This window comes from Vigna umbellata, chromosome 1 (assembly GCF_029865625.1).
Source record: "Vigna umbellata cultivar VRB3 chromosome 1, Vumbellata_1.0, whole genome shotgun sequence".
In the NCBI taxonomy this organism is placed as follows: Eukaryota; Viridiplantae; Streptophyta; class Magnoliopsida; order Fabales; family Fabaceae; genus Vigna; species Vigna umbellata.
This window is the reverse complement of record NC_142165.1, coordinates 43,987,661-44,012,967: the sequence shown is the minus strand read 5'-3', so window position 1 is coordinate 44,012,967 and position 25,307 is coordinate 43,987,661. Positions and strand designations below refer to the sequence as shown.

At 35.1% G+C, this 25,307-nt stretch overlaps 1 protein-coding gene across 1 annotated transcript; it reads right to left on the bottom strand.

Annotated features, from left to right (window-relative positions):
- Nucleotides 1–467: 467 nt before the first annotated feature.
- Nucleotides 468–22,463, bottom strand: LOC124836279 (protein MICRORCHIDIA 7-like). The gene is made up of 20 exons (XM_047311407.2): nucleotides 21,816–22,463; nucleotides 13,502–13,576; nucleotides 13,326–13,360; nucleotides 13,168–13,246; nucleotides 10,874–10,966; nucleotides 10,702–10,786; nucleotides 9,066–9,141; nucleotides 8,179–8,307; nucleotides 7,932–8,030; nucleotides 7,733–7,834; nucleotides 6,879–7,043; nucleotides 6,715–6,810; nucleotides 5,838–5,889; nucleotides 5,637–5,748; nucleotides 5,489–5,559; nucleotides 4,975–5,375; nucleotides 4,221–4,315; nucleotides 4,046–4,130; nucleotides 1,013–1,135; nucleotides 468–865 (listed from the first exon to the last, which is right to left on the bottom strand). The coding sequence occupies exons 1-20, from the start codon at nucleotides 22,213–22,215 to the stop codon at nucleotides 782–784; spliced, it is 2,457 nt and encodes an 818-aa protein (XP_047167363.1). The 5' UTR covers nucleotides 22,216–22,463; the 3' UTR covers nucleotides 468–781.
- Nucleotides 22,464–25,307: the final 2,844 nt, after the last annotated feature.

The window sequence follows — 25,307 nt, the reverse complement described above, 5'->3', positions numbered from 1 at the left end:
TTTAATGAATTAAAGGACATATGAATTTGTTATATTCATAAGAATATTGGACTTAAAAGATAATCAATTATTCTATATTCATAACATATTACTATAAGTAGATTATAAATGATTATCATAATTAAGAACTGATTACCATAACACATTTCAATGTGAAATCTTAGATTGAAATTAATATAAAAACAAGTAAACTAAACTATGTTCTACAGTTTTCATTCAAACTTAGTTATACTAAAATCAGTTTTACTCAATTTTAAATTAAGTAGACCCAACTGTTCCACATCAATGTTTAACAACCTTCGTATAATAATCAACTTCGTCTAACCGCCTATCAACTTCTCCCCCAAAAAACCAGGCAAAATCCGCCCCAAGAATCTCACCTGGTACGAGTTCTTTAGCCTAGTACGACACTCATGCTGTGAACGGTGAGAGTTCGAACTAAACAAAGGGAACAGATTTCAATGATGTAGAAGCAACTAGCAAATGCCTCAATTAAAATCGAACTAGTATTTGAGAACGATACTATTGCACGAAAATTGCTCCAAATTCCATGGTAAAGAACATTGTTCAGTTAGTCTCTAATTCACTCCTCCGTACTGGACAGAAATTTTAATATCAATGAGGTGTTAGACGTGAAACTATACAATCAATTTACAGTATCACCCTACACCCTAAGTTAGAAGATTCCAATAAATGATAAAAGCAGCATCGCAGTAAAACATTGGTTCCCAGTGGCAGGTAGATACAACACTCAACAGAAAATGCAATAACAAGGCCATCATTATCGTTCTAGTTTGCTACTTGTAGACTTCTTTTCAAATATCCGTATCTTGTCAAGCAGATCTTGGATAGTATTCGATGCCTCCTACAGGACCAAAAACAGGTACTGTAATTGCAACTTGTTTTGGATTAAAATAAAAGAAAAAGAAAAACATAGCATATTCTTTCTTTTTTATATATATTCAGCGAAGGGATGGAGGGGGATTAGCAGAGCATTAGATAAGAATAACACCTGAAGCTTCTTTCTTAGATTTTTCTCTTCAGCATCACGTCTTTCCCTCTCTTCAGAGAATACATCAATGAGAGTTTCTTGATCACGGTTCAACTCTTCAATCTTTTTTTCGGACTCGTTTAGCTGACCAAGAAATGAAATAAGAATTTTTCAACTGAATTCAGAAAAGGACAAAAGAAGTTTTATAGGTTGTACAAATTCATCAACTATCATAATCCACGACTTTTCTTTTTTTAATTCGTTTCAGCATGAGATGTGCGAATAAGATAATCCCTAAGGGTTGAGCAATATCATAAATTGTAAAGTAAACTAAATTTGCATGAGGATAGACTTCGAAAATGCAAGTTCGACAACATACCCAACATTATATTAAATTGTAAATTCACTACGGGGGACACTTCACTTTTTCTTGGGTTAACCTCACCAGCCAACCTTCCCTAGGTAGTCTTGTTCAACATATTCACAACCAGCTCTGTTACTAATTAACAAGTCCAAGCACAATAAAGTACACCCTCCAAGCTTAGCAAAAACTTAAATACTTTATCAAACATCTCATATTACACAGCGTGGAACTTCAGTGTCCCATAACACTCAATCATAAGCAAATCAAAGACTATATTTTAAACAAGCCTAGGAATAAAAAAGTTGAGCTTATGTGTACATCTTTCCCTATAGGGAAGTCTTAGTTTCACTTTTAAAGGTTCTCCCAATAGTAGTTATTCCATTACAAAGGTACAGTATAGCCAAGAAGGAAGCCACTTGAACACGTTTTCCCAAGCCTTTCACAATTTATTTTCTTTAGGTGAACCGAGTATCCCCTAGTTAGGAGTCAAAAAATAATTTTTCAAAATAATTCCATACACACATGTCTAAAGTCCAAACCCCTGATAATATAACTTGACACTTGTTCATATACATTTTGAAAGTTGACAAAAAAAACCATATCTTCCTTTGGTTTAGTACCTTTCCATCAAATCCCATGCAAGATATGAAGTTTTTCTTGTAGACCTTCATGACATAAATCTGAGGTGTCCTCAATAATTGTAATCTCTTCTCTTAATCTTTCTTGCTCAACCATCTTTTTTCCCATAATTTCTTAGTGTGTTACGGTCTCCAACGTCTCACACCTTACACTTTGTTGCACCCTTTATGGTTTAAAGTAATCTCCTCAGGCATGGTTTAGTCCCTTCACCTTTGCTATGCTTGAGTTTGGTTTCACTCATTGTGAAGCTAATCACTAAGTCTTTCACCTCCACTCACCAAATGGACTTTGCATCTATCACGTTATGTATGTTGATGTCATCAATGCCAATAATTATTAGGAATCCTCCATCTCATCTCATCCCCACAATCAATTTCAAACCAAATCAAGGACTTGGGTTCACTAAGCTACTTCCTCAACATTGAAGTTGCCCGATCATCCATTAACATTATCATTTCCTAGAAAAAGTATGCCTTAACCTAAATCCAGTGTGTGCTTGATTGATGGGCATGCAATACTTTGATGGGCCATAAGGTAAAGCTTCATTCAAGTCAAGGGGAGCCAATGAAAGACCCTTGAAGATAACACCATCTAATGAGGAGACTTAATTACCACTGTATCACCAGGCCAAACATCAAATTTCCAGTTAGTGGGGTGGGGTTAGTCAATTCTTGTTGGATCCTTGGGATAGTCATTCAAAATTTGTCTTGTGTCACTTTCGATACCTCAAATATACTAAGTCACTAATTAATATATGAGGATAAAGACAATTCCAAATGTCTATTACTTGACGCTAATTGGAAAGGATTACATTAAAAAAGACGTCCACTTCTTTGATTTGCATTCTCATTGGAGGAAACTTGATGTCCTGAAGGAGAAAGAAGCATAAAAATAGTTTCCAAATCCAATGAGATTACATGGCTAAGGAAACTCTTCCAACAACAAAAATTTGGAGACATTCAAGGTACCTAACCAAACGCAATGAATTTGAATATCGTAGAAATTGACAAAAGTACCTAACCAAACGCAAGGTAGTGATGGTTCAGTCCATTGGGGACTTTCTCAAACCTGAACCAATATTAATGCTTCAGTGTTGTCTAGGAGGAAGCCAGATGGTGAACAGAGGAATTTCTTTGAAAAAAGTACCAAAAAGAATGGGTCTATGTTTTAGGAATTTCGAAAATTTCCATATTCTGATCCATGCAAGAAGAAAAAATTAAGGTACTTAGGTTTGGGAGATAATAAAGCCTTAAACAAGGATGGAGAAATAATTGACCCTGATAACTGACATGTCGGTAGTTGGGAGTTGAAGATTCAGGACCCATTAGAAGTAACAGTAATTGTCATGTTTTCAGTTATAATAGAAAATGTTTGGCATCTTGTACGTGAAGAAATGGGGTCTTATCCTTAGCAGTTTTGATGCATAGCTATTGAAGGGTTCTCTTATTCCCCAAATAAACCTACAGTACTCCACGGCAAAGAGTTTCTCTAACTCAATAATGACTCCTGGAGATGTTGTTTTAGTATACGGAACTTACAATAAAAGTCTACATAGGATCTGTTTAGACAAGTTTCTATATAAGAACTTCTAGGATAGACATACGAAGAGATAATAAAATGAGTTTCTCCATAAACTAATTTGTAAAAGTTCTCTCATAATTTTTCTAAATTCTTAAATTTAACTTGTGAAGAAGATCATTTCAATTTTTTTTTCTTCTTATTTTTTCAGTCTGAAAGTGCTTATAGAAAAACTTACCCCAGCGGACTCCTAGTGTAGAATCAATAAAACAACTAACTAAATCCAGACAATAATCAACCAAAAGCACGAAAATAGCTCTATTCTAATTGAGCAATTCAAATAAAGATAAAATCCCGAACAAGATAAATTCTCCGAGAGAAAAAAATGGTTAACACAAATAATCCTAGATATAAAATAAAATAAGCACTTAAAAGAGTAAAAGTGCTAAATAAATAATAGAAACTAGTAAACCAATATACATCATTCAATGACACCAAATATTAGCTTAAAGTGCAAAGATCATGGTCCAAACCTGAGTTTCGAGAGATTTACACTTGTCTTTGTCATGCTGCAAAGCTTGAGACACTTCTAAAATTTCCTCTTCCTTCTTCTGTAATCTATAACAAAAAAAGAAGGATAAGGCCCAACGAATAAAGTTCACAAAAGAAAGCAATATATACAGTGAATGTTCGAAACTTAAAATATACCTTTCCTTCAACTCACGGTTCTCTTTCTTCAATTGCTCAATTGTCAGTAAATCATTGTCAGGTAGTGGTTGGTCGCTATTATTTACATCCTTTCCCTGCACTCAAACATCAACTCTTTTTTAAGAGACATCTTAAGACAAAACAAGAATTTCTAGTTAAAAAGCACTTTAGACTTAGTCATCTTCACCATAACTCAGATTTTAAAGGAACTTTTTCTCAATTAAATTATAGAGAAAAAAACTCATTTTGGACCATCAATAGTATTGAACATAATATATTGCATTTACGTTAGCCAGTTTAGCTTAGAGGTTAGAAATAAAACACTAAAATGATCAGCAGATTGAATTATGTGCCATGATTACTATTTAAAGAATTCTTGGAAGACGGCAATAAAATATCAGCTTATTGGTACTATGGTAATCTGGCTAACTGGCACCAGTTAAAGGCCGGTCATACAATATTTATAATCTACTAAAAACTATCAAACACTGTCTTTTACCAGATAGTTGGCACCTATGACCTCCATGCTCCCTCAAAAATAAGACAAGCTTTGCCGCATTGGACATTCTCATATTCCAAATTTTCTCTTATTTTTCATTCATAACTATCGATGAAAGTACAGAAGCAATAAATTTCCAATTCCACCTTTTCTAGCCCTTACGTGTTAATAATTCAAGTTCTAATGCCTACATATATACTAGCTTAAAAAACGAGAATGAAAACAAAATGAAATAAAGGTGATCATATTTACCACCTTTATCTTGGATGTGGATGCCCGTGTGTACGGCGAGGCTTTTCTATTTGATGTAGTGTCTCCATTCTCACTTTCAAATGATTTCTCAGTGGTAGATGCCTTCTGAACTTTTGATTTCTCAGCGGTGGATGCCTTCTGAATTTTTCCTTTAGGCAAGAGATCCTCACTGACATCATCATCAGAGGATGATTCTTCGGATGAACTTTGTATTATATGTTTAGGAGGAGAAACAGGAGATCGGCCATTAATAAATGCACTATCTTTTTCTGTTTGTTTTTGCATCCGTTTCTGATTTGGTTGTGAATGCAATTTGTCTGATGTCAACGGCGTTACCTTGCCATCCATGGTAGAATATTTCCTTTTTGATTTTGATGGTTCTGGAACATATGCAGGAGATGTGTCTACAAAAACAGATCCATTTGTAGAATACCATATGGTCATCCACAACATAATTTCAATCACCGAGTGAGCAGAGCATAGCATCAAACAACAACAGCATGGCCTCAAATCATACCTTTATCACCAGAATCTCTTATTTGTATTTTATTTCGATTGGAATAACCAATTTTATGGGAGTTAGTGGCCCTAAATAAAATACACAATATTACTCACAATAGTCCAATGAAGAATAAACAATAGTCCAATGAAGAATAAACAAATACCAGTATTTTTTCTGCATTTGTATCAATTTAGACTCCAGTCTTGATAAAACTAATGTACGCTCAAAGCCTTGTTTATCATGAGCAGGTTCAACAAAATTGGCTTCCAAGACACCTGCAAATAGAAATTAACCTTATGTTAAATGAATACACCGGACTTGATAAAGGGAACTCAGAACTCAATGAACATAGAAAAGGTTCAACCAATGACCCCACGTCCTCCACTTCCAGCTGGATTCCAGATCCTCCAGAAAGGCTGACAATCAAGAAAACAATTCGTAAAAGTTGTGACAATGTTTTTGGATCCTACAAACAAATAGAACAACTCCACCAAGTGGCAAAGTCCATATTGATTGTTTTATCATGGAACCGCTTATGACTGTTAGAAAGGACATCTAGTGTGCTTCACTTGATATGAAAGTTCCACAGACAATAATTTAATTTAATTCAAAAGAAACTCCTTACAACAAGGTCACTTTCAGCACAGATAAAGCAAGATTATTTTCAGAACAATACCCAATAGATGCATCTAACTAATTATTAAACCTCAATAGCCCGGGGATAAATTGCAAACTTTCTCCTTTCTGTTAGAGGATACTATTTCTTAGCTACTGTTGCTATTCATAGCTTACTGTTGGCTATTCCCCTTACTGGTAATTAAATTAGCAAGGAGATATAATGTCTCCTTTTAGCTTGCACAGAAGCTATTCATAGCAGGTGTGAAAAAAACACAGACCATTGCGTACGTTTATATCAGAACCAACACGTTCTAATTTCTCTCAAATTCTCTAATAATTTCTAAGAATGAAATAAGGAAGACAAGGGTGACATTACGCAAATAAATAATAACAATTATAAAGGTTCGGCTGATTGTGATTTTAGCTGGCATGCAAAAACAGGAAGTATACATCAAATGACCAACTAAAAGTCTTGCAGATTGAAATCAACAAACCCAAGTTAAAAAAACTGAAAGATATTCTTCATTGTCCCAGAATCACCATCCCCACAACAACTTTGAAAGGGAGAAAGAGGATAAGCATCACATATGACTTTCTGATTTGTTCATCATAACAAACCCTACCTTAATGAGTCGATTCTTATGATAAACATTAAAACCTGAAACATCAACATGGTGAACTGCATCCTTCACAAATCCAATGGTAACAACAGCAACCATCTGTCACAAGATCTAGATGAAATCAGATTTCTGTACAAGTTGGGAAATACCAAACACAAAGACATTACATTTGAGTCCTTGGGAAGAAGCCCATCAACTCCAGCTTGAGGCTTGTAGGTCACTTCCTGAGACATCATCATATCATTCACTATGTTGTGATGCAAAATATCTTCCCCGCGAAGAATAATTCGGAAGGCAGTAGGAAGCCTCAGATATAAAATTGAAGCATAACTCTGGATAGGCAACAAAATTATAAGTATGATTATAAACACACAAATCATAAATCAGATACATGTCTATTCTAAATATAGAACAGAACTGAGGTGTTCAGAGACTAATAGATGGCATAAAAAGGAAGGGGGTATGGAAATAGGAGAGAACAACAAAAGCCACTTCATTTGTATACATGAAATACGAAGGACAGAGATAAAAAAACAAGTACCACTCCAATTTATTTTCATGCAAAAATTGTGAGAAATGGAGCAGAAATGCACACCAGTTTACATTTTGTTCTTTATTAACCATCGGTTACTGCAACTTATAATCAATTTGCAGGAAGGTACAATTGATCAAGACAGGCAAAATGAAATATAATTGGCTGAGCATGTGGCCTTGCAGAATACACATGATCAATTATTATATGTAAAAGTTGATTATGTAGCAATCTTTTATTTTATTTCTTATTTCTCTCATACCTTTTACTCTTAAACCAAACACTTAATTTCCACTTTATTTCACAGTTATTCGCATTCACTATTTCTAACTTGTTTCTTTCCTTTCTACCAAATACACCCCATATTACATATAAATATTACACTACATATTAAATGCACAGTGAAGCAGGAATACCATGCAGAAAGCAGCCAAATATGCTTTTTTTTCTACACAAAAATTAGTAGTAATAATAATCATCTTGATTTACCCTTAGTGAATGCCGATAGGTCAAAAAATGTCGAGAATTCGGAAACTCTTTAGCCATCTGTATGTTTTTCTCATCTCGATTAACACCTCTTATTTGGATATCCTGACACAAAACCATAAAAGTATCAAAATTTGTGATATTTGCTCGTACAAAGAATTTTTCTTGAGGGAGGATGACAATCTTCGGTTATCAAGCATACATGTGGATCAGCATCGAAATCAAGTTCCAGTTGACCTTGGTCATCTTCCCAAAGGTTGTATATGATCACTCGTGTACCATGATCTTTCACCAAGTTGAACTAAAAATTAAGACAATAACCGTTTATCAACAATATAGACATGAAACCATGATTCATAGAATTACGATATTGGCACCAAGAAAAGCAGACGTTATGTAAGAAAAGAAAAATATCAGATTAATATGCTCTTCAAACAATATGCAATTACCTGACGAAGAAGATCAGCCTCATCAGAAAATGGTGACCACTGCACCATTGTTTCAACATTTTTATTCCAATCATCCAGAGTAGTTCGTATTATCTTATTCCATTGTTGTCCTCTTCTTTCATAGTCCAACTTTAGTTTCAGCAATCAATAGTTAGATGCATAATTTAGAAGAACATATTTAAACAATGAAATTAAAATTAAATAATTCATCCAGTCCACAAACCCTATCCCATGTTTTGCAGCCCATGATAGGTTCTTTTAGTACACGAATCCATCTAACACTCACACAACACGAACTTGCGAGGCAACAGAGACAAAACTGTATATTCTTGTATTCAGAGAATATTACAAGAACAACACTCACTCTCAAGGGAGCACTCTCCCTCCACAGGAACAACCTCCTGTCTATACAAGAATATCAAAAGCTAACCCCTTTACACCAGCCCACAACCTTTTTATAAGGTTCCCCAACTGTTAACAGTTAGACACTCTTCCTAACCGCCTAACCACCCTCTTAATTTCTCTTACTCCTCCCATACATTCTTAACACTCTATCAGTCCACGAATTATGTTTCAAAACCACAATTCATCCCTAAATGTCTAATTTTAGTCCACAAACATCCTGACCCATCCCATGCTTTCCAATCCATGAATAATGTTTTGAAAACCTAGTGGCCCTCACAGCAGAAAATTCAGATAATCATTGCAAGATTGAGCCAATAATGACAAAGGTCAAAGATGCAATGTATATTGAGAGCACGGGGAAGACTTTTGTGTATCATAGGAGAATATGCAATACAAAAATCAATACAAATGCTTTAGTTTCACTCCTAATAATAAAATATACTCAAAATAACTAAAATCTACAAATAAAGAAAACAAATTACCATGGGTACTACAATGTCTTCCTTTCCCGTACTCCTCAAAAATGTGTAAGACAGCAAGCCTATGCTTTGAGTAGAGCTAATAAAACATCCAAATCACCCATTAGATATATAAGCAAGTCATGAAAAACGATAAATTTATAAGAACAATAATTATCATAGTTTTATTATTATCATTTAGTTAACTCTATTATGTTATGTATGTCTTACATAAAAAAAAAAAGGTTGTTGGACTAAAACTGAGGCACAACATTCCGAAATGTCATAAAGAGAAAAAAAAAACAAAAACCCTAATATGACCCAACCTACAATGTATGAAATGGACAATAGAAAGCAAATGGGAGAGTAGTTGAGGTTGCAAAGGAGAACATCGCTACATAACACAGCTGAAAAAAACATCAACAAAGATATCTTCATTTGATACAACAACACAACGCCAAAACCCAAACAGACAGAGGCTTGCAAAACAGAGCCAGTGAACCACAGAATTATCACCTGGATGCATTGTGCATAAACCGTGACCCAGAAACAAAAACATCAAATGTCATTTTTTATTTCCTTTTTATTCTAATGTCAACCTGAGCACAATTTTATGGTTCTCATGTGATTTTGATAAACATGATAGCAGGCGGTAGACAAGGACACAAGACACTTCAAGCACAATATAAACAGTGGCTATTAATAACAGCAATTCTACAATTACTGGTTGACAGTAGTAGACCAGGTAACTAAAATGCTAAATATATATTTATTCCTGTGGAACAAAATCATTGAACCCCAACAAACAAGGAACACTTCATATGGGTGTGTTTTAAGCTGCACACTTAATGTAAACATGCTCCTCAGGACGACAACTACAGAAACTTCATCAACTAAAATTCACAAATGATAAAAGATAAGCAAATCGTTTAGCTTTTCAATGTGATAAAAGAGAAGATTCAATATGTTTCTAGTCCCTAAACTTTGTCACGAAATTGAAATTCATCCATGTCCCAAACTTTGGTACATTTTGGTCCTCATACTTTAAAAATGAATGAATATAATCCTTTTAATCTAATGATACAATTTTTTTTGGGCTTGTTAAACAACATTCCCGACTGATATTGAAGTGGGAACATGTCAAAGAGTGTAAACAACTCAAATGCTAACCTGAAACATGTTTGACACGTCAAAAAATTTAACGTAATTGGATTAAAAGATTATATCCATTCATTTTTAAAGTTTAGGGACCAAAATGTATCAAAGTTTGGAACAAAGACGAATTTCAATTTCATGTCAAAGTTTAAAGACTAAAAACATATTTAACCCTAAAAGAAAATAATATCACTTAACTGCAATAGCAGGATAACCTTACATTGAATAGTTCTTTTTTAATGTGATAAATGAAGAACTACCTCACATAATTTTATAAGGGAAATATTATTACATAAATACAATAGCAAGATAACCTTACATTCAATTGCTATTATAAATTTGGTAAAAGGTAATAATATATCATTGTGTATGAAAACAAGCATTATAAATCCAACAAATACTTAATCATAACTAGATTGCCTCACAGCAAGTTTCCCCCTATGTGCAGAACATATCTCAAACTAGGGAAAAAATTTGAATGAAGCAAAAAGGGATCTAAACAAACCTTGTCCCATCTTTCCCCGGAAAACGGGAGAAAACAATTACATCAGCCCCTAGCCTCATGGTACTTGTCTTAAAGCCATTTCCATCTATCACATGAACACAAAAAGATAAGCATACTCCATTTGACAAGAATATTCAACAAGATTTACATTCTACCCCGAGTAAAGGTTTACATTGTCCAATTGTGTTCGCCAATTTGCTTTTCACAGAATACCCCAGTGACATGCATTGACGCATTTTTTCAGGATCCATCCCACCACCATTATCTGAAATAGAAATTAAAGATCAAACATTTTAGATTTTTGACAATAAAAAGAAAACGAGAGTGGTAAAAAGAAGAGAGAGCATATAGCACTTTTATTGTGATTCTACTAATAAGAGAAAATCAAATTTCTAAACCTTTTTCACGTGTTCCTCTCATGTCAAATAATAAATTTTACTTTTCAGTGGAGATGGCAAAACGATCTTATGTTATATCTAAGAGTTGAACACGTTTGGTAGCATCAAATTAACTTATTTTCACTTTCTCTTATATATACAGTAACCCATCAGGACTTTTTTTTTGGTTGTGAACTTGTTGATGTAAATGTGCAACAGACCAGTATGGAGTGGTTTATGGTTGAAAGTCTGAAAATTTTAAAGAACTACTCATCAGGACTCTTTTTTTTAATTTCAAATTTTGAAATAAACTCACTTTGAAAGCTACTTATCATGTCAAATTAGTTTAAGGGTTTTGTGTGTGGTGGTGGTAAAGGTTGTCAAATTCAAGTTAAGTTAGCTTAAACTCTAAGGAGTTCACTATCATAGGTAGTGGAAACGATTTAAATCTCCATCAAACTCTTTAAACTCATGTAAACTTTCAAGTCAAGTAGTGGGTCAATATGTTTGAAATCATACAAAACAGGTACACAAGATAAAGTTATCACACTCTTAATTTTTGCTATATGTCTAGACAATATGCTATCACTCACAAATGTTACTACAATAGGCTCTTATAAGATCTTAAGTGGATTAAATCTTAATTCAACACTACAAACCTCGCTTGTAATATAAGGCTTGCTACTTTTCCTTATTATTAAAGTTCAAAAGTTGAATTATTATTGTTCTAAATGTATTATGTTATGTCCTAGCAAGTCGGTTTTGTGAGATTAAGTTAGGTATAAACTCACTATTAGAGATCTCACATTGACTAGGAATAAGGCCGAATTATAATATACAAGTGAAGTACAATCCTCACATTACAAGTCAGTTGTAGAGTTGAGTTAGCCATAAACTCATTTACTAACATAGTATCAAAGCCATATGGAGCCTAACCTAGTCAAGTTCTTTGGAGCCATTATGCCACCATTATTAGGCTCCTGGTAGACTACCTAATAATATCTAATCACACATTCAAGATATTCATTCATTGATCCTCACCTTACAAGCCAATTCTAGGAGAATGAGTTAAGCATAAACCTAGTTCCTAGCATTATGTATTTATGTCATAATAGTAGAACTTTTTATATTAGGTAAACTCTTACAGGTATGAGTCAAGTCTATTGGTCAAGCATACAAAATTTCATAAGTTCAAGTAGACTTCAAATTTGACAACTGTGGTGGTGACAATGCTAGTGGTAGTGATGTCAATGGGATTATAGTGCAGCAATGATGGGAAAGACCACTATCAAATATAATGAGAGTATGTTGATTTATAACCATAAACCAAACTAGCAAATTATTTTTTCTTGATCTTGAAAATGAAATAGAAGTTTGGTGAAACAAGTTAATCATTTCATCTCCAGTTTAGACAACTGATTTTGTTTTGAAAATCAAAAGCTCGCAACCACCCTTAATGGGCAAGTATTAATGTTTCTAGTTCTGGACTTCCAATGTACTGGTGACACTTTTTATGGACTGATTATCGGTCATTAATTATGGTTATGGATACATTTTAAAAGGGTTTTCTTCTATTTTTTATTTATTTGGTAGGTCACCCTTTCATAACCTTTTTTTTAAGTTATAGTCAATTACACCCAACCCAGAGATACCTAGGGTTGCTTGAATATTTTGAAAATGGGTTGAACTCATTTTGTCACAATGTAAAAAGGTGCAGGGGTATGTGTACCTTGGATATCAACTTAAAGAAATAAAGAGACTATTAATGAACTAGTGGTAGGCCTAAATATTTAAAGGAATAATAATAATGTATTCTCCAAATAACCGATTCAATCTTAGCATGCACTTGTTTAAGACAAGTTGCGTAAAGTCGTATGCAAGAATTTCAGAACAGACCAAAACAGAAATATAAATTAAGACTTGCTTTCTTCATGGAGGAATAAAGGCCACATATTCTACGAAATTTTACAGGATACTCTTGCACACCCTACTTCCTTCTGTTTTACTAACAAAATCAATCATCATAGCTAAGAATATGCTCCTTTTTTCCTCTCGTATATCTTAAGTAAACATTATATGAATGAAATACCTTCAATCAGCAACATCCTGGAGCCATCTTTCTTATTTATAAGCATATCTACATTAACGTATGTCGCCCCATTACAAACCTGAACTCAAATTCAAGAAGTAAGGCAGGGCAATAATTACAAGCGGTGCTTTATTAAAAGGATGGGAAAAAACACATACCTCATCCAATGAATTGTCCAAAAGCTCAGCAAAAGCTACAGAAACGTAAGATAGCTAATCTAAGTATGCTAAACAATAATAAACCTCCAAGAATTAGGGGAATGAAAACAAAAATATAGTTAATATCACAAATAATCATTAACCAATAATACAAATTTGCTCATTTCTCCCTTTACCTCCAAGAGCCCACTTGTGGCTTGTGGCATTAGAGTGTAAAAACTTGGGGTGAACTCTGACATGATCCATACCAACTGCAGATTTTAGAAGAAATATCAGGTTACAGTTACATTGCCAACAACACAGGCTGCTTCAGAGAACCACAGTTTTGTGACAGCCAGACACCAAAAAGTAAACAAAAAAGGGCAAAAAAATTATCTATAACAAAGAAGGTTCAAAAAGGGTTGCTTGTTGGACCTTGATTAAACTATCGAGTCCAAATCAATGAATGACTATCAAAACTTAACAAGCTCACAACGATGATCCTTGATCAATCAAATCCCAACATAATAATCAAGAGAATCATATTACATACTCAATAGCTACTCATAGTGTCAACCTCAAAAGCATGTAGAAGTGGATAGAATGATCAGTACTATACTAAGATTATGCGTACAAAATAAACATTTTCAGATACAACTACAAAAATAAAGACCAATTCATCATTAATAATAAAAAAATCATAGTCTAGATATACCATCATCATCAATCTTAGTCATAAAAACTACTCTGTAACAACATCAACAAGCCTAAAGGAGATGAAGAAAGAAAAAAGACCTGTGCACTATAATTTAAAAAGTACAGACCTATGCAAACTAGGAAAAAGCTGGGAACAAATCATACTTGTGGAACAGAGGTGAACAAACTCCTGAGATGAGAACCTAGGACGGACAGAAAAGGAAAGGGTTTTGCCCACTAAATACTTGGTTGGGCCCCTGAGAGTTATGTAGTCCTGAACCATGTCGAAAATAATACAAGGCTGAGAGGATAGGATGGATTGCTGAGTTTTTTAGAACATGACAGAATACTGACAAGGTAGGGTAGTTGAAAAACATGCTGAATGAATACTAAGCTGTGAGGATAAGATGGGCTAGCTGTGTTTTCTTGCAGATGACTGGATTCTAACTCTCAAAATCCTTCTCGTGCAAAAAAAAAGAAAGAAGATAAAAGTCAACAAGAGATGTTGCTTATTTTCTACTTTCTTTATTTGAAAAAAAAAATTATCAAGCGTAAAGACAAGTTGAAGACCTAGAGGCACAAAGAACTACTAATCAAGAAGCACAAGGGACCGTTACAAGGTCAAGTGCTAAAAGTTAGAAAGCCAGATCATGAAGACCATCAAACTTCCCTTAAAAATGTAGAGGATAATAACAGAGCTTGTAAACAACAGTATAGTTGCATTAGACAAATCAAGATGCATTGTTTATAGAAGTCCCATAGGTGTTTCCAAGGAGCAAACACAAATCCCGCAAGTGGGAACGCAATTGTATTAAAGATCCTCAATAATGAAGTGGGACTCAACTCACTTATAGGAAGTGGGGATCCACTTTTTGAACCAAAACTTGCAAAGGGAGCTAACACTTTGTGATGACCGAACCCTATTTTGTTTGGTGTGCTTAGGGAGTTTCCTCGATCCTTGTTAGAAAACTCTAGTTAGTAGATAGGAATGGTTTAGTTAGTCAAAGCTTCTATAAGTTTTTCTTGCTCCATCATTTGTAGACAACTTTTGTTCAATTAAATTTTATAGGTTTGTTATTTTTTTTGAGAAAGATTTTCTCTTCTTGTGTTTGAAACTTACTCTTAATTTTCTCATCTTCTAATTGCTTAATTCAAACTATTGATCCTCACTTGCACATATCATTTTTTATGAATGTGTTGTGTTCTACCTCTCTTTTTCTCCTCCGTGCTTTTATTTCTTTAATTTCTTTGAATTCTTGGCTGAATAATAGAGTTCTTCTACTTTCTTAATAGATGTTTTGTAGAGGCTTAACTGATTGATGTTGTAAGATCCTTCCAAAGATGAGTGGGTTTTTCATCACAAGTGTTACAAAAGACTTCGGAAAAAAATGGTGTCCCTTATAAGCATGCTATATAAGACGTATGAAAGAGTAACTACAATACCAAGAACTCCGAGAGGCAAGGCTAAAGATTTTCTTATAAGGATAGTGTTAGAGATATCATGTTAGGATATTTATCCTATTTATCATCATTATATTGTGTTAATGGTTATCCTATTCATCATGATTATATTATGTCAAGAGTTACCCCATTTATCGTGATTATATTGTGTCTAGGGTTACCTCATTTATCGTGATTATATTGTGTCTAGGGTTAACCTAATTATCATGTACTCTTGTATCAATTTATTCTTATAAATATAAGATTATGAGAGGGATCAATCATGCCCTCTAGAATTATTTTATAGTTTAATTCTCAAGTTGGTATCAGATTCAGGTTAGAGTCTATCCTAGCCATATTTGTTGTTTGTTGGACATGTTGTTTCATCCACTATCGAACAGCTATCGGACCACCTATTAATGTCTAGTCTCATACTCGAGATGATGTCTATACCTCGGCGTGAGGGGGGTGTTGGAAGTCCCACATCGATTAGAGATAAGGCCAATTTATAATATATAAGTGGGTGCAAACCTCACCTTATAAATCGGTTTAATGAGGTTGAGTTAGGCTTAAATTTGACTAGGGTATCTGTTAGATATTAAGATGTGTGTTTTTGTTATTTGGGCTTAGTCTATTCTGTATTAGGGCATTGGCCCATATCTTACAATATAAATAAACTACCCTATGTGTATGCTAAACACACAAGGGATATTTTCTCCCAATCTTCTCTATTTCTCATATGGTATCTAGAGCACAGGAATAGTTCCAGTCAACTCCACGGTCTCCGGCACCTATCACTGTCGCCGTCGTCACCGCCGCCGCCGTCGCAGCCGCCGTCGCCGCCGTCGCCGCCGCCGGAGTTCCAGAATCGACCGGCGACCACACCATCGGATCGTCTCGGCCGGGCGACCACCGTCGCACGAAGATCGCGGCGATCGAGAACCCACGCGCCGCCACGCGCCGCCGCAAGATTCGCCGCTGCCGCCGCTGCCGCCGCGCGTGCCGGCGCGTCGCCGGAGCTTTCCGCCGCCGATCAGCACCGCCGTGATCGCCTCCTCGCCCTCTTTCCGGATCTGTGGTCGTTGCGTCAATCGGAGCACTTTGAATTTTTAGGGTTTCTCCCTCTCTATGGCGTCTTCCTCGTCTACAAACACCTCTGTTGGTGGCTCATCTTCTGATCCCTCAATATATACCAATTATGTGAATGTACACTTGTCCATTGACAAGTTAGATGGCACAAATTATGCAACATGGGCGTCCGACATCAAACTTTGGTTGAAGAGTCAGGGGTACTTAGATCATCTTACTCAAAATGTGACTATTGCTCCCATAGATGACACTTCCCGCTGGATGAAAATTGATGCTCAGTTATGTATTGTTATAAAGTCCACCATTCACTCCTCACTGAAACAAATGTTTCGATCCTATGAAACATGTTCAGAAGTATGGGCACAAGCGAAGTTGTTATACACCAATGACACTCAGCGTCTTTATGGTGTTTGTCAGGACCTATTAACTGTTATTGGTCCGCGCAATCCTGGTCCCATGGCAGATTATTTGGGTAAAATTCATGCCCTTCTTCATGACTTTAATGATATATTACCTCCTGCTTCCACTCCTGCTGAAGAATTGGAACAACGATCAAAGTTCTTCATGTTGTTGGCATTATACGGACTCTCTGATGATGTTTCTCATGTCCGTGATCAGATTTTGGGTTCTCCTGTCATACCCAACTTTACTTCTACTTGTTCTGCTCTTTTGCGTATACCGAGCAAACCCGTCACTGAGACATCCTCCCATACTGATGATTCCTCTGTTATGGCTGCTCAACGTGATGATCGAAGTCGGTCTCGCAAGCCAAGTAAAGGACGTCCAAAATGTGACCATTGTGGCAAGTTAGGCCACAAGATTGATAATGTTATGCTCTCCATGGACGTCCTCCTCGACCTGTAGCAATGGCAAATTCTGATCCACCTCCCCGATCACCGTCTGCAGACCATCCTACTTCATCTAATACCATAGACAAACCTGCATCTTCAACGAATTTCTCAGATGGTATGAGGATCATCAGCACTCTGGTTCCACTACATCTGCATCTGTTGCACGTACAGGTACACCTTTTGTTGGTCTAACTCACTCCTCGGACCTTGGGTCCTTGACTCAGGCGCCACTGACCACATACCGGTAACAAGTCTTGTTTTCTTCCTTGTCATGTCCTGATAATTTACCCTGGTAACAATGGCTGATGGGTCTAGAGTCTCATCTCATGGTATTGGTACTGTTAATATTTTTCCATCCATATCCATTGATCATGTACTTTATGTCCCTGGGTCTCCCTTCAACTTATTGTCCATTAGTCGTTTAACTCGTACTCTTAATTGTGTTATTTCATTTACTAAAGATTCTGTTTGGTTGCAGGACCGGAGTTCGAAACACATGATTGGCACAGGATGTGAGTCTCATGGCCTTTATCATCTCGCCCTTCTCCACATGTTGGCGTAGTCATGGAGTCACCATCCCTTCTTCATGCTCAGTTCGGTCATCCTAGTCTTGCCAAACTACAACAACTTGTCCCGAGGTTGTCCACATTATCAAGTTTGTCGTGTGAGTCTTGTCAGTTAGGGAAGCATACTCGTAGTTCCTTTCCTCGTAGTGTCTCACAACGGGCGTCGTCTCCTTTTCATTGGTTCATTCTGACATTTGGGGACCTAGTCGTGTTAAGTCCATTTTAGGTTTTCAGTATTTTGTTACTTTATTGATGACTATTCCAGATGTACTTGGTTGTTTTTAATGAAGAATCGTTCTGAGTTGTTTTCTATTTTCCAATCTTTTTTCAATGAAATAAAAACACAGTTTGGGGTTTCTATTCGAAATTTACGTAGTGATAATGGCCGTGAATACCTTTCTCAACGTTTAAACAGTTTATGGCTTCTCATGGCATTCTTCACCAAACCTCATGTGCTTATACCCCTCAACAAAATGGGGTGGCTGAGCGCAAGAATAGACACCTTATTGAAACAACTCGTACACTTCTATCACGGTCAAGTACCCTCACGTTTTTGGGGTGATGCAGTTCTCACAGCATGTTATCTTATCAACCGCATGCCATCTTCCGTCCTAGATAACAAAATCCCTCATTCTATCTTATTTCCTCAAGACCCTCTGCATCCATTACCTCTTCGAGTTTTTGGGTCTACATGTTTTGTTCATGATTTTAGTCCTGGTCTTGATAAGTTGTCTCCTAGTCTCACAAATGTGTCTTCTTAGGATTTCCACGGTCACAAAAGGGCTATAAGTGTTTTTCCCCATCTCAATCGTCATTTTATCTCTGCTGATGTCACTTTTGATGAGTCTTCTTTTTACTTTTCACATCTATCTTCTAGTTCTGTACCTCTCCCTGTTACTGTTGATATTCCTCTTGTCTGTGATCCTCCTGGTGACTCCACCCCTTTTGTCTTCTCCTTCTTTAGACTCTCATTCACCACAGGCTCATCCTTCACCTCCCCCACTTCAGGTTTATAGTCGCCGTAATTGTCTACCTCATGACTCACTTCCGGTGCCGCCTCATGTGTCTCCTCCGGCTCCAGCAACTGAGTCTGACTTGCCTATTGCCCTCCGTAAAGGTATACGCTCTACCCGTAACCCTTCCCCCCATTATACTGTTCTTAATTACCACAGATTATCTCCATCTTTTTATACTTGTCTCTCATCCATTTCTTCTGTGTCAATTCCCAAATCTGTGGTGATGCCTTAACTCATCCTGGTTGGCGTCAAGCTATGATGGATGAATTAAGTGCTTACAGGAAAGTGGAACTTGGGAGCTTGTCCAATTACCATCTGGAAAGTCTGTTGTTGGTTGCAGGTGGGTGTATGCTATCAAGGTTGGTCCTGATGGTACAATTGATCGTCTGAAAGCTCGACTGGTTGCCAAAGGCTACACACAGATTTTTGGTTTGGATTATGGTGATACTTTTTCTCCAGTGGCAAAATGACCTCTGTTCGCCTATTCATTGCCATGGCCGCTCTTCGACAATGGCCTCTTTACCAACTTGATGTCAAAAATGCTTTCTCAATGGTGATTTGCATGAAGAAATTTATATGGAGCAACCGCCTGGCTTTGTTGCTCAGGGGGAGTCATCTGGATTGGTATGTCGTCTTCGCAAATCCTTATATGGCCTAAAACAGTCTCCTCGGGCCTGGTTTGGTAAATTCAGTTGTGTTGTTCAACAATTTGGTATGTCTCGCAGTGAAGCGGATCATTCAGTGTTCTATCGCCACTCGAGTGCTGGATGTATCTACTTAATAGTGTATGTCGATGATATTGTTCTCACAGGAAGCGACTATCTTGGCATCTCTCAGATGAAACAACACCTTTGTCATCATTTTCAAACCAAAGATCTTGGCAAACTCGGTATTTTTTGGGTATTGAAGTAGCACAATCCAATGATGGTATTGTCATATCTCAGAGGAAGTATGCGTTAGACATCTTGGAGGAAACAGGGTTAATGAACTGTAAATCTGTTGAGACACCTATGGACCCTAACATCAAACTCCTACCAAATCAGGGGGAGCCTTTCTCAGATCCTGAACGGTACAGAAGACTAGTTGGTAAATTAAACTATCTTACTGTTACGCGTCCTGACATTTCCTTCGCAGTTAGTGTGGTGAGTCAATTTCTAAACTCCCCATGTGAAGACCATTGGGATGCAGTTGTTCGCATACTGAAGTATATTAAAGATCACCTGGAAAGGTTTGCTATATGGCCCTAACAACGATACAAAAATCGTTTGTTATTCAGATGCTGATTGGGCTGGTTCCCCTTCTGATAGGAGGTCTACTTCTGGATATTGTGTCTCTATTGGTAGCAACCTGATATCTTGGAAAAGTAAGAAGCAAAGTGTTGTGGCAAGGTCAGTGCAGAAGCAGAATATAGAGCTATGGCATCAGCTACTTGCGAGCTTGTGTGGCTTAAACAATTGTTGAGTGAATTGAAATTTGGAGATGTCACTCACATGATACTTATATGTGATAATCAAGCTGCTCTCCATATTAGCTCTAACCTGTCTTCCATGAGAGAACCAAACACATTGAAGTTGATTGCCATTTCATTCGAGAAAAAATCATATCCGGAGATATCAAGACTGAGTTTGTTAACTCAAGCAACCAGTTGGCAGACATATTCACTAAGTCCTTACGAGGACCTAGAATTGATTATCTTTGTAACAAGCTTGGAACATATGATTTATATGCTCCAGCTTGAGGGGGAGTGTTAGATATTAAGATGTGTTTTTGTTATTTGGGCTTAGTCTATTCTGTATTAGGGCATTGGCCCATATCTTACAATATAAATAAACTACCCTATGTGTATGCTAAACACACAAGGGATATTTTCTCCCAATCTTCTCTATTTCTCATAGTATCAAAGCACGGTTAGAGCCTATCATAGCAATATTTGTTGTTTGTTAGACATGTTGTTCCACCCGCTATCGGACCACCCATTAATGTCTAGTCTCACGCTCGAGATGATGTCTATACCTCGGCGTGAGAGGAGTGTTAGTCCTACATCGACTAGATAAGATGGTATCACACTCTATCTTATCAAGATTTGTGGGATACATCTCTTATCTTATAGGTTAGTTTTGTAAGATTAAATTAATTTAAAGTTCAACTTTGACTTTATAAGATATAGGATTATGTCAGGGTCCACCTTTAGTCATTACCTATTCAATTTAGTACTAGATATATTGGCATTCAAAATGTCATTCCCAATTGCATTTTTTTTTGGATGTTGGAAGTCCCACATCGACTAGAGATAAACCCAATTCATAGTTTATAAGTGGATGCAAACCTCACCTTACAAGCCGGTTTTGTGAGGTTGAGTTAGGCTTAAAGTCCACTTCTAACAGTGGACGGTATAGTTTGATTGTTAGGGAGAAGAGGTTAACTCTAAACTTCTAAATTTGTATATTTGGGTTCGAGAGAAATTTATGAAATGGTATAGCTACCCTGACATCTAAAAGGCATCTCAAGAATCTAATATTCATACGTGGTAAATTGCTTACAGTTTGGAATAACCATAGTTAGAAATTAGTGGAGAAACATGCATTGTGTATCACCATTGTTTATCTTTACATACTTTCTATCAAACAACTGACAGGAGGCTTTATGATTTCAATTTCTTGATTTTTTGTAGTAAAATATCAGTGGAATGGCTTCCAACCGCGGTTAAAAAATAAAGAATTGAAAATAATGAAAAACAACCGCGGTTAAAGATTAAAGGCCAAAAAACGAAAACAAACTATAAAATAATTTGAAACACAACCACTCCTATTATAAGTAACAGTTCCATATAACATAGACCGAAACAAAAAGCACCTGTTGAAAAATCAGAACCACCACAGCGGGCACCATCGTAATCCCCAGCCTTCCAGAACTGCTTGCAGCTATTCACTCCCAATGTATGGTTAGATCGTGATGCGGAACTAGAAGCCCACTCTGGCGCCGGCAAAGCCAGCAGAGGTGCCGGTGGAGAGGCCTCCGGAGGGAGAGGGCTGAGGAATCCAACAGGCAAAACCATTTCAGCGTCCGTCCTTCGCTTCGTGGAAGGACTTCTTCCGTTCTCCGACTCAACATCGTTCTCCGAATCGCTATCGGAATCGCTGTCGCTGAGTTCGATGACGGAGTCAGGAGGAGGCGCCGTAACAGTTTCGGTTCGCATTTTCCTCTTAGTTATAATCGGAGCCTCCGACACTTCCTCCTTTACAGAGACATCCATACCGCTTAAATGGACAAAGAAAAAGAAAATGAAGATTCAAAAGATTTAGTAATACCCAAAATATATGAGAGAAGATTATTGTGCAGATTTGAAAATTGAAGATTATGATCCAAGAAGGATTGAGGAAAATCTTAAGCAAAAAGGTGATTTGAGTCTCTCTTGGGAGGGGAAAAGAGACTGAACAAATACTCTGGTCTTGGGGGCGGAAACTCTGGTGCACCAACTCCTCAATTTCTTTTTCTAAACAACCTGTGACCAAGTCATACAAACCCCAAGAATACGTTTTTTATTTTAAAAAAAATTAAAATAGATTGAATTAGATTACACAAAAAAATTTTATCAAACCTAATTTACATATACCGCGATTTTGTGTTCCTGTTTTTAATAATAAAAAATTATAAAATTATTATTATAATTTATAAAAATAAACTAAGAAGTTTTATAATTTTTTATTATTAATACTTTTTATTATAAATAAATAAATTTTATAATTGTATTCTCTATAATTTTTTATTTAAAAAGTTAAATTGGTAAAATAGTTATTTTAATTAAAAGAACAGTTACTAAAAAATAAAATTGAAAAAGATATATATTTATATTAAAATAAATAATTCTAAAAATGTAAAATTAAAATAACTGACATGTTTGATAAATAATTATAAATATAATCATTTATTTTTATGAAGGATTTAAAATATTTTATAAAAAAATATAATTTTTCTTTAAGAAACAACTTAAAATTTTAAATTTCTAAATTTGGAAAGATTACTTAAGTTATTTAAACTAAATAATTTTAAATGCTGTCTTAAAAGAAGTAAAGATTTGAAATAATTCTGTCTTTTTTTAATTGATTTTAGCTGGATTCTATGATTAAGTTTTTAGGATAGTTATTTATAAATTTATAGGAATTAAAAAATTTTAACATTATTATTTTCTTGTCTGATATTAGTTAGAATTTTATGGACTAATATATTAAAAAGGAGATGAGATTTTTTATTGATATTTGTAATGGTTTTTTTTATCAACAAAATAAATCTTATTTGTTATCAATAATTAAGAGTTTTTTTAATGTTAAATGATAAAATTCCTAGTGAATATTAACTTAGATTTTTTATCAATATTAATTTAAAAGAACCAATTTACATCAACTTAAAAAAAATCCTTCAATCATCAATATCAAAAAATTAATAATCAATACAATTATGATTAACATCATACAAAAGTAATCTTGATTAACCTTAAATATTAAATATTGAAGAAGTTTAATTAAAAATAATATAGACTATGTGAAAACCTATATATAAAATTTAAGATTAGTATAAATGTATATATTATAATAATCTGTTCTTCTTTATCAATATGTTATTATAATAAAGTAAGAAATGTTAACCATTTTGAGGAATTCGTGTTGTGTTCTCAAAATAATGGATACGTTTACCGATTGACTAAATATATGATGAAATATTCAAATAGAACTATGCTGAATAGAAATTATAATGTTTAGTACTGAAAATATGTTAGTTACCGAGATAACGGTTGAGAAGACTGAGACTTTTCACTTAAATATTAATACTCTTAAACAAACAGTTATATTAAAAAAAATAATATATAGGTAAATGGTGAAATACGTGTGATGTTATAATAATATTATAATGAAATACATGTAACGTTAAAATACACTACAATAAAATATATGTGACGATACATCGGTGTGAAAGAAGACAGAACTTCTATGGTGAGTATGATTTTTGAGGGGGTTACAGTTTCTATTAGTAGAGGTAAATGGGTTAACCTTTTTTTTTCTGTATGATTATGGATATGTTGAAGAGCTTAGTAATAAGGTTGTAAAACTCATATTTTTTTTTCGTTGCTTTTTTATGTTGTGTGCACATTGAAATAACTTGTAATGATATGTTTCTCTAATGGTTCTGACATGATCGTATTTGTGAATGGTTAAATATTTTGGTTGTTTATAGTATTATCGTGATTCGTGGTTGATAGGGTTGAAAAGTTCATATGTTTTAAGTTGCGTGTTGGTGGAAGTCTAACTCAATATTATAATTAGTTGCAATCCCTTTAAGTATAAAGTATACTTATTGTTTCGATGTAGAGTGCTAATGGAAGTGTAACTCAATATTATAATTTGTTGCACTTCCCTTCAAGTATAAGGTATACTTATTGTTTCGATGCATATTGATGATAGTAATAATTTATGGTTTTGTTGTCCTACATATTATCAATATTGGTTATAGTGTTGTACATAATTTGTGAAGTAATTAGTGGTTTAAAGAAAAGTGTATAGTAGTTTAAAGAAAAGTATATAATGGTTAGTTAATCAAGAGGGAAGAGTATCGTGTTGTTTTAGTTTGAATCATATTTTTTATACCGAGATGTTTATGATTTTAACAAGTGGTTAGTAAAGTATTGAACCGTGCTAGTTATGTTTGAAATCATGTTGTCTTTAAGTTGTATTGAGCTATTGATATATTGAACCATGATGTTTTGGGGTTGTATATGTTGTTTATGGTTGTATTGGATTGTTTTGAGTTTGAACAGTGGTGTTGTTTAAGTTTAAATATATAATATTTAGATGTTGAATAAAGTACGTTGATGGTTGGAACCAAGTTATATGTAACTACGGTCGTACTATTAAGCTTTGATACGTGTTTATTAAGTCTTGAACTATATTGTTTCTAGGTTATTCCATATTTTTATTATATTAAGCCTGTAAATGTTTTCCTTAAGATTAAATCAGTGGTTATAGGTATGAACCAAATTTATTTAAGTTATATATGAGTTGTATTAGTTTCAACCAGCACTACTAGGCTTTATTTTGAACTATTCAGGTGGTGAACCAAGATGTGTATGGTTATTTGACAGAGTTTGGTTGTTTGGCTGAGTTGTGCTATTTGGCTAAACTAGGTTATTTGACAGAGTTTGGTTGTTTGAGTGAGTTGTTTATGATGGTTGTCGAGTTATGTTTGTTGGGTGTCGAGTTATGGTTGAACATGGTTGAGTTGGATGCTGTTGGTTTTACTTTATGGATTAAAATGGTTGGATTGTATGTGTGTAATGAAAACGTGCGTCTGAAC

What these genes read in the sequence shown, in the direction of transcription:
- LOC124836279 (XM_047311407.2), bottom strand. Translation starts at nt 22,215, where the DNA reads ATGGATGTCTCTGTAAAGGAGGAAGTGTCGGAGGCTCCGATTATAACT. An exon ending in TGGTTCTGATTTTTCAACAG is followed by an intron (nt 13,577 to 21,815) that starts GTGCTTTTTGTT and finishes TAAAATCTGCAG; the next exon opens with TTGGTATGGATCATGTCAGA. An exon ending in ATAAGAATCGACTCATTAAG is followed by an intron (nt 5,890 to 6,714) that starts GTAGGGTTTGTT and finishes CTTGATTGTCAG; the next exon opens with CCTTTCTGGAGGATCTGGAA.